Here is a 10893-nt window from a genome sequence, read left to right on the forward strand (position 1 = left end):
TTAGCAGCAAAGGCAGTTACCAGTGTCCTGGGCCTCATTAAGTGTTGTAAGCAGGTCAGTGGAGGTGCTACTTCCCTGCCATGCAGCATTGATCAGGTTACACTTGGAGTACATCTAGGTCTACACTTCCTTGAGCAAGAGAGAGATGGAGACACTGGAGAGAGTCCACCCAAAGCCAACAAAGATAATTAAAGCACCTCATGGATTAAGCAAAGTCAAAGAGTTGAGGCTCTTCAACCTGGAGAAGAGAAAGCTTAGGGGGATCTCATAAGTGTGTAGATATACCTGTAGGAGGAGGGTGCAGAAAGGACAGAGACAGGCTCTTTAGAGTGGAGCCCTGTGACAGGACCAAAGGCAATGCGCACACACTGAAGAACAGGAGGTTCCCTCTGAATATAAAGAAACACTTCTTTTTTCTTACTGTGAGGTTGTCCAAGTACTGGCACAAGTTGCTCAGAAGCTTTTGGAGCCTCCATACTTGAAGATACTAAAAAGCCATCTGGACATGGTGTTAGGGAATTCTGGTATAGGTGGGTATGCTTGAGCAAGGGGATTGAACAGGACGGCCTCCAGCAGTATTTTCCACCCTTAACCACTCTGTGATTCTTTATGCTTTCACCTTTTGTCACAGCTACAAGATGCACTGAGCAAACAGATCTCCTTGAGATTTCAGAGGCTCTAAAAAAACTGTCAGCTCTCGTGATCCTCCTCTATATTGTCTCTTCTATACACATTAGATGAATAGGACATGCTTTTAAAGACACACATCAACTTTCATCCTCCCCCTACGCAAAGACTGCAATACTCAACAGCCTAGACTCATTTCTGTGGCAGTTCATAAAGACAAGCATTTAAGGCTAGCTGATTTACTAAAAAAGAAACATGACTAACTTGATTGACTTTTTTTTCCTTTAGGTGGATATATTTCTGTGCTACAATGAACTGATTGTATAAATGCTGAGCTACTACTCTTAATAACTTTTGCTATTTTTCCTGTAAAAAAGTGAGTTCAGAACACACATAAAAGACTTTCAGGTACTGGGACACATGGCTGAGATAGTTAACTATATGTCAAACCCACATTTCTAGCAGCAGGCTACATCTATTTTCTCTCACTGGGTCTATTCCAAAAGCCAAATTGAAAAGAAGAACCACTGCCTCTGATTTCTGTTGTTTGTATCAGACAGAAATGACTGGGAAGAGCAATAGGCATTTATGAGTTTTCTTTCTCAAGAGATGAACTCACTATTTTCATATTTGCATAATTTGCATATGATTTGCATCTTTTTTCCAGCATCTTATTCTAATTTTTAATCTGTCTGCACCCCTGGGATCATCACTTTGCCCACTCAGGTTTTCATCAGATATCTTCTTACATATGAACAAGTCCTACTCTGAAGAACAGTAGCATGCTGTGGGCTCTGTCTCTTAGCTCCTAGGAGAGGTCACTTTAAAGGACCTTCAAAACATACAGTCTCTGGAAGTTCTATTTACAAAATACTTGTGTTTACAAGGCAATAATCCCATTGTTTTCAATAGGAACTAATGATACACAATTTCCTTTGCCCTTCTACTTCATTCTGCAGTCCCAGGGGATCCAGATTTAGTCCTATGGCTGTGAATGGGACTTTTCAGGAAGTTCCTCTGACGCCTGCTCTCCCTCGCTTCCTGGACAGGAAGGGTCCTCAGGCATCATCCAAGCCCAGAGGTGACCCAGAGCACACCTAGATAACACTTGAGGAAGCATGTGCCAGGAAGCCCACACCTTGTTCTGTGTTTCCCTTGGAGGACACCTATATCTATTTCTGAACATGTAATTTTTTCCATTCCTCTTCTCCCTCATATCACTTCTAATGTTTTCCCATGAAATTCAAAAAGCCAGTGGAACAAAAGAGTTAAACAAGGAAGGCAATTAGGTGTGAATGATGCCTTTACAATTCCTCTACTTGGATCTTTTTTTAAATCTCAGGTCTTCCCTGACTTTTACTCTTGGTCTTTTGTAATTCTCTTAAATTTTTGTACAATTGCTGCATAGTTGCTTTACCTTTCTCTTTCCATAAAGTCAAACAAATACACAGAAGCATATTTAAAATGAGGTCTAAGAAACTCCTTTCTTTGCCAATAACATTAACACTTCATCTGGATGCTGACAGACAAGAAGAGGCAGACCTGCTAGCTCCTTTAATCACAGGAATCCTATACAGATGATTGTTGTGCATGCCACACAGCAGGGTGGATTCACAGCTCAGGTACATCAGTGGTGGCTCTGACTGAAAATGCCCTGAAGTTTACTGCTTTTTTGTCTACCAGCACCAACAGGTTTGCATGGGCAGTAGAAAAGGAGCATTACAACCTCTTATTTGAAGAGGCTTCATCATAATTCCTGCCCTTAACTGTTCAGCAACTCAGTTTTAATCATCAGAGAATTCTCCCTTCTCACTCTTCTGTGCACTGTCTCAGGAACAGGGGGTTGATTGTGAACAGCTCTGTGGCTCTAGAAATATTGCAAATATTTCTGTATTGAAGTAATGGAAGTGCACTGAGTTTCCAGCTCCCTTCAATCACTGTCACTCCACAGATGTGGCTGAGTATTTCCACAGAAACATTCTGGCACCAGTGCATGCACTCTTCATGTACTTTTTAAGCAGCATGAGGTCAGATATAATGAACATTAAGACTTTTTTAGGATTCCATTCAGGAGTCCAAGTGGCCAAGTAATAAATCCTGCCCTGGAGCACTGCATAACCTTAATACCAGGATATGAAAAGACTCTGTACATTTCTGCCTGTGCTTCAGAGAGCAGGTCAAAAACAGGGCAGTATTTGCCACCTTTGACTCGTAACATCAAATCTGATCTAGCAAAACTTAATGCTGCTTTGGCTCACCTGCCAGGTGGAACAAATAGGAAGGGTTTCTCACAAAGAACAACATGTGAAAAAAACTACAAAAATAATCCTGGTAAATAAATCTCACATTAATATTCAATACAGCAAGTCAACCATACCATCCAGTAACATTATACAACTTCATAAGCTGCTGGAGCAGATGTTAGGACTATGACCTTTTTTCTTTTCCGGTTGTGTGCTTTCTAAAGCTTCTAACAGAGGTGGGCTTGTAATATGACACCAACTGATATAATTGTTTGAAGCAACTGAACTTCAGATTGATGACTAAAGTGTGCATAGAAACTTCTGGTTTATATAGAAACCAAGTGGTGCTTCACAGTTTACCGTCACTGGCAATCTGCCAGCGAGTACCAGCAGACAGCTCTTCTCAGAGGCACCTCTCTAGCAAGTGGTCTGCAATTGTGATGCAAAACCATTTATTCACACAAATACACTCTGTATTTTAAAATCAATACTCTTTTTTAACTCCTTCTTTTAAATCTCCGCATTGAAACAAGTATAGCTAAACCATTAAGCACTTTAGACATGAAAAATGCCACTGGAAGTATCTTGCCAGATTTACCAGTATTACTTCACATAAACTACCAACACCCAGAAAAGTAGTGACTCTCTCCCCTTTCCCAATACACTTGGCAGGTTTCTTCACTCTGCCCAACAGTGAGAATGAGGAGTGAGGTGATTGGAAACGGTACTAAATCAACAGTCATTAAATGCAGCAGCAGCAAGAGACAAACCGTGCACTGCCATTTAATGGAAGGAGATGACACTTGCACCTAAGAAAAATTTTCAGGAGACTGATTGCAGCTTCTATGACAACAAGAGGGAGGATGTGACCCAAGTGACTGTTTCATGTTGTTCCAGTGAACCGCTCTACTCACCAGCTGGGAAGCCAGTAGAGACTTCATTAAGTGCATCTATTCAGTAATTACTGCATCCTTCCCAGCACCACAACTCTAACTTTCCATGCAGTCATAGCACAAAGCTGTTGGATATAATCATGAGGGTTCATTTCTCATTCCTAAAAATTTCAAGCCTGTAGCTATTAGAAATCTGGAACTGAGTTTCAGCAGGTTTCTTAGATACAAGCTCTGTCACCTGGCAAGGAGAAATAGGGAGCAAAATCGTATCAGCATAACCTCGATGAAGTCTTGCAAGCAAGCCATGGAAAAGATGCATTATTTGCCTGCCTTGTATGTAGAGCGGTTCCTTCTCTAACATACAGTAGCTTTAACCAGAAAAGACCAGGACAGACCCTTTGCTCATTTAAATCATTGCAGTTATTCTTGACTGCAGTGGAGTGGTGAATGATTTACTGCTGATCAGGATTCTGCCCCTTTATTTGATTTGCACAAGTACACAAATAAGTGAATTATATGTCCAGGAGCCTTTTGCTTTCTTAGTCATGCAAAGCAACAGAACTAAGAAAAATGAGCTTGTATTTGCACTACATCAAAACAATAGACCAATTAGTAGAGCACAAGGGTTTAAAACAGAAAATTTGCAGCAAAAACACAAATTCCCAAAAACAGTTAGTTTGAAAGCTCCTAGACTTTGATCCTCAGCAGGAGGAGGAAGAGGAGGAGGAGGAGGAGGCAGACTTCTGGCTTTCAGCATGGGAGAAGGAATTGTCTTGAGAGAAGGTTCTCCCTGTCAGAGCCTGCCTGCTCAGGAACAGGCCTGGCTATGCTCAAAATGCACAGAAGACTTCATGCCTCTTTATTTCTTTAGAAATTTAGGGATTCAAGAAAATCCAGATTTTTAAATCAATACCTTTGTATCAATTCAGTAGGCACTGGGAGCAGGAATAGTTGGCCAAAGACCAGAGAGGAAAAAAAAAAAAAAGCAGAGGCAACATTATTCCTCAGGCCCCTGCTGTCTGTAAAGAGGCCTGACTGCATTTCTTTCCTTCACAAAAGATGGATAGGGGGATCAGCTCTTGGTCTAGGGTCCAGCACAAAGAGAATAGTGGCCCTCATCTCCAGCCAGATGTCTCCACATTCTGCCCTATTTGCACCTTGTGTTTGAATCAAAAATCACCACAAAACAAAACTCAGGGCTTCCACAGTAACTGGAGGGAAAGCTTTTATATGCAAATATGTAAGAGTATTTTCATGAAGAAAGTTACCTACAAGATTTATAAAGAACTGCTGTGAGCTAGACTAAGTGTTTCAGTGCCACATCCTTCCTCTCCAACAGCACCTAAGTTACAGCAGAACTCCTCACCACTCCGTTCTATAAATCCATTCTAAAAAAAATTATTTTATACATTGAATAGACCAAACAGTGTTGCCAGACACTTCTGGATATAAAAAGCAGAAAATTGAAGTTTTACTGAAGTTAAGCTCTCAGTCATAGGAATATAATAAATGCTGAAGGAAAACATCTTGTTAATATTTGTGTTTATCATTTTTCCAGGTTTAAAGACAGTGGACCAACCTCTAGACAGTCAACTACAACAGCAAGTAACACCTAACTAGCATTCTGAGTTAATAGTCTATCATTTGCACAGCAGTGATAGGACAATCCACAGGGGGAAGAAAAGGCCTTAACTTCCTCTCTGTTATGTTTCAGTGGAGGAAAACTTCACTAAAGTCAAACAAGAGCTCAAATAAAACAAGAGTTCTATATACACAAATATCTTGTGTATATAAAACTTCATGTACTCTGAAATTTGGTGACATAAACCATGGTAAATAAAGATCTTGAAGGCTTCATCTGAGACAGATTGAGCTTTCTAGAGCAAACTAAGTTGCATGATTCCAGCTCTTGAATAATCCCACTAAATGTCTCACACTGTGGCTCCAATCTTTCCACCAACTACCAGTGCAAGAAGTCCATAAAAGCAGAACATTCAAAATCCTCACTGGGCCAGCGCACCTCAATCCTCCTCAGTGTCTCTGTCAAAACAGTTGTATCTAGAGGAAAAGGATTTGCAACTACCTTGTTTCTTCATAGAGAAGAAAGCCACATAGTATTATCACAGATTTGTGTTCTGGTACAGCACATCCCTCTCCTCCGCAGGGATCTGTAGAGTCTTTGGGAAGTGTGCAGTTCCCACAGCTCTCATGTCCCAACACCAGTGTGGTAAGCAGCTAAGGTGAAAATTAGAACTGTTGAGAAGCTTCTCTAGTTTGCTCTGCTCTGTAAACAGATGCTGGCCAACTCCAGAGACACAAGGGTACCTAACTACAAACCTTCAGCAAGCAGCTCTTCTTGCACTGGGCTTCTTCTTTGCACTTATACTTTCATGTTCGATGTTAGGCCCAGGTCTTCCATTAATTTTCATTAAAATTGTCATTAAGTCTCATGGTCAGTATTCAGTTTTCAAAACACTGTGAAGGTCATGATTTCTTAGAAGTTTGTATAAATGTGAATCCATGCAAAATATTTTCTCTTCAGAGTGTCATTTAGGTTGGAAAAGACATTTAAGATCACTGAGACCTGACTGTACACTGCCAAGTACACCAAGAAAAGCAATGGAATAACTAAACATCCTTCTCCAGTACTCTCCACCATACAGTTGGAGGTGATGATAGGAAAGATACAAGTTACAACTATTACCATGCTTCCTTTCTAATAGTACACATATTTCATCATGGGCATACCCAAATTCCCAGTGTGTTGTTCCCGCTCTGTCTGGAACAGAGTTGGACAACAAATTGAAAATGTTGTGTGACAACTACTATGATTCATTTTGCACCCCCAGGGAAGTTACTTTCTCTCAAATTAATATTTCTCCATTTCTCAAGGGTATCAGCATTCTCTCTCAACTAATACAATAGCAGATGCAGCAACTCAACATTTCCCAAGAACTTCTTTAAAAACATCAGGACACAAAAGCCAGTATTCTCATCTGATGGAAAAAAGACATTTAGGCCCATCCCTCACATACTAATGTTGCTGTGGGGTATCTTGGATAGATTTACTTTCTTCAGTTTAATGATTAACAAGTACATGAATCATTTAGGTCTGTCTATCAACCGTGCTGATAATACTACATAGCATGTTTACAAAGTTTTTTATGGTTATGTGATTCAATACAATGTACCCTTGCCCAGATATAAAAATAAATGTTATATAATACACAGATCATAGAATCAATACACTGTGTGCATCAACTACAGACACACAACAAGGAAAGTAGCACAGGAACTGCAATGCAAAAATTGTCCAAAGAAGCAGAAAAACACCTGAGTCTTGCTTTAAGACAAGGAGTTTAAAGGGGATCACTCTATCATGAGTTTTCCCCCATTGTTTTAATTAATCCCTTTCCACCAATAAGGAGAAACAAAATCCGAGTAGACATAAATGAAAAAATAACAGTTTACTAATAAGCAAAACTACAATAGGTAGAAAAAAACAGTAAATAATCACTAGATACAAAATGGATAAATCTCATTAACTGCCTAAGAACAAAGAGAAATCCAAAATGGTGAAGTACCCCTTTCAAGATGGCATCCATCACAGGCAACTACATGTAGGGAGACAAAGCAAAAATGGCATCTGACCAAGATGGCAGCATTTGCCAGCAACCACACATTTTGGGAGACAAAGGGGAAAGCACGGGAGTAAACCTTCCTGGGAAGGTAGGAGCTTACAGAGCAGTTCTAGTGGCGTATGGGAATTGCCAGCACATGTGGGGTCAGCTCCACTGCCTGCCACTTCCCTCTGCCACCCACTGTACCCCACCAGTGTTGGTGCTGCTGTCCTCTGAGCCACTGGTGTGTTGTGGGTGGAGAGAAACAGTCTCTTCCAGGGTGGCCTGGTGAGGGACCAGCTCAAGCATTGCACTGCCAATAGAGGTTTGCAAAGTTCATTCTGAAAGAGATTTTGATTGCAGAAATGCAGTTTTTCTGGGTGCCCAGAACTCCTTCCTCCTCCCCCCGAAACAATCTCTGCCTTAAGCAAAATGCCACACAAAAGAACCCAAAAGGGAAGTCTCTGCCCACACTACCTCAGCTTTAAGATGAAAACCAAGTGAAAAAGGGGACTCTGCCTGTGTGCTTCAACCTTTTAAAGTGTACCTCATCTGCCTGCCCCAAGATTCCTTTTCCAAACATACCACACTAACAATTTTTGGGGCATGGATAGATACGAAATACAATAAGATTTTTGATTACCCAAGGCAACCTTCAGGGCTAAACCCTGAGTCATTTGATCTTAAAATTAGTCTGGTTGTATTGTGAGCCTGAGTAGCAATAAAGACAGCAGAGCAACAAGCCCAGCACTCCTGTTGGTGTGTTCCTGAATTTAAAACAAACAAACAAAGAAAAAAAAAAAAGAAAGAAAAGAAAATGTCCATCCACCAGACTGACACAAACTAATAAAAACCCCACTACTAACAATGATGCTGAGAGTGGAAGAGATTAAGTTAGGGGGTGCAAAAGTGAGCATATTGCAACAACCTATGGAGGGCCTTCCCATTAGAGAAAGATATTTCAAAAGTAGCATTGGCCTGGCAGTTTCATCTTTAAAGTGCTATGTGAACATTAACAGATACTTAAGATACCTTAACTATGTAAAAATATTTTAATGAAACATATATCTCCATTTTTTTTCCAACAAGCTTAATGTTTGCATGATGTAAATGATTGCAAAACAAATTCTCCATGAATCAGAGGACTAAACAGGTATCTCCTTCCACACCAATAAAAGCTTGTATCCATCACTGTTAGATTAAAATCTGGTCCAATTATGTCAGTATCACCCAGGAAAATCTTTCCTGAGTTCACAATGGCAAGGAAGTGGGATCTCTGTCTTCTTAAAGGTATTCAACAGGAATTTCTATTGATTATTACAAATAAGTTTTCCATATACTTTAACTTGAATTGAATCTAAAAATTCAAATGGGATGTAAGCTTGCTTTGCTTCTAAGATCTATATGGATATGTGTAGGGATACATATATATACATACCCTAGTAAGATAAGCATTTGTAGCAAAGCAGTCTGCTCAGAGACCCCTCAAATTTTGTTTACCAAGTCTATTGTAAACAGTCCTTTCACTTTGAGAGGCCTCACTTTTCCCTAAGACAGCAAACATAAACATGAAACAGCACTCTCCAGACAACTACAGCAATCCATTCTAAAATTCCTAATGTTTCCTCAATATTTCTCATTGCCTCAGTAATTTTACTTCTTGTGTTTGAGAACTGTATATATATATATATATATATATATATATATATATCTTTGTGCAAAGTGAGAAATGACAAAAGATTAGAGAACTTGAAAACACTGGCTAAGTAAACAATAAAACATTGCAAAGAAAGCCAGGGCTCACAAGGATGACATTCTGGGCTCTACAGGAAGGAAATGCAGATAGCTAGCTGGAAACCTGCAATCCTGGAGCCCAGGCTTTCCTGAGGTAAGGTTCCAAAACAAAAGTACTGCAAACATCTTAGTGAACCTGTGCCAAAACCCAGCAAAAGGATCTAGAGCAGCTGCATATCAAAGGCAAGTTTCTTGGGCAAAAGAAAATACAGAAGACATTGCAAAACCAATGGCAAAAATTTCAGGGCATCTGTACATTTTAGAGGCATATATTGACAAACAGCAGTTGACAACAACTGTCTTTTACCTGTATTTCTGGAACTACTAAGAAAGAAAGAAAAGAAAGAAAAGAAAGAAAAGAAACTAAATGAAAGAAGATAAATTAAATCAGGCTCACCAATTGTAAAGTTATAGCCATCAATACTGAATGTAGCACTCCGGCATTTTTTAAATGCTTCCTTTCTGCCACTTGGGTCTGTCATGATCCTGCCAGCTTGTACTTTCAGCAGCTGCTTTTCTCTCCCTCGTGGAAGCAGAGCACTCGAGCTCACTCTTAGCTGCTCTTGAGTATCTGCCTGTGACAGCACACACACCAAGCCTCACATCTTCTTACAGGGAGCCAGATCTGAGAGGCGTGCACCCAAGAATTTTCTCCTCCTCCAAACACTCTCATTGGCAAGTTACCTACGTGTCTGCTCAGAGTTCAACTGGTTAGAGGCTCCCCTATCAAAGCCAGCAGTCAATTAGTGTGAGACTACCAAATCAATAAGCCAGCTGCAGCTGTCAAGTCTCTGTGTAGGAGGTAGCACACAAGAAAAAACAATAAAGGGTTAGATTTTGTTGTTATCTACCCTTTGATGCTCCCTGCATTCCCTGCTATGCTGCAACCAGTTTCTGTGGCTCCTCTTACTCATGGGGATTTCTGACTTGCAGCAAATTGTGCTCAGATTTCAGCTCTTCAAACAGAAGCAGTGTGTTTTAATAATTCAAGATATAATGAATCAACCCAAATACATTACACCATCAATCACCTGCTACTTATGTAAACAGCAGGTGTCTAGAAACCCAACTGAAAGCACAGAACTAGAGATAATCAGTAGAGAAGAACATGGGAAAACATGTAATTTAGCAGTAATGCTGATAAGATGAAGAAAATGTTCATACATGCACACACATACAAAACAGACTTCCAAACTCTTCCCTCTCCTTGTTGTTTTATCATGTGGTATGTAAACCCACCTCTGTAGTTTTTTTACCTAGCAGTGCTTAGAAATGTTGACTTAGAGCACTTGCAAGCAATCCACTGAAAAAGACAGGCAAATCCTAAAAACAGACAAATTTAGTGTCAAAGCTGGCAAAGTTTTCACAAGTAGGCCAGCTGCAAGCCAAAGTTTTATGAGTAGGCATCTAAGAAAACACTATCATCATCTTAATGGTTCCTGTACACATAAACCTGTGTAATTCTTTCTTTTTCTTGTAAAATATGTTAAAAATATAAATGTGCTATTGAAATGTTAAAATTTTTATGTTCCAAAGAATAAATAAATTCCACATAAATGCATCAAGTTTTGCATTGGTCTGGATGGAAACCACCTGGAAACACTAAATTTCAAGAAGACTACCAACAAAATAATATCCAGGGCACAGTTTACTAAAAGCTTGCTCAATGCACACGTAAAGGTTTACAAAATATCAGCAAATGTGATCATGTTTAAG

General features: G+C 39.8%; 1 protein-coding gene across 2 annotated transcripts in view; it reads right to left on the reverse strand.

Annotated features, from left to right (window-relative positions):
• LOC131575369 (dual specificity calcium/calmodulin-dependent 3',5'-cyclic nucleotide phosphodiesterase 1C-like) overlaps positions 1 to 9730 on the reverse strand; it is a 57620-nt gene extending 47890 nt beyond the window's left edge. For both annotated transcript variants that reach the window (XM_058830745.1, XM_058830746.1), the window contains exon 1: positions 9575 to 9730. In XM_058830745.1, the coding sequence (XP_058686728.1) occupies positions 9575 to 9659 (85 nt within the window). In that variant the 5' untranslated portion in view covers positions 9660 to 9730. The remainder of the gene's footprint in view (positions 1 to 9574) is intronic.
• Positions 9731 to 10893: the final 1163 nt, after the last annotated feature.

This window comes from Poecile atricapillus, chromosome 2, assembly GCF_030490865.1.
Source record: "Poecile atricapillus isolate bPoeAtr1 chromosome 2, bPoeAtr1.hap1, whole genome shotgun sequence".
NCBI lineage: Eukaryota > Metazoa > Chordata > Aves > Passeriformes > Paridae > Poecile > Poecile atricapillus.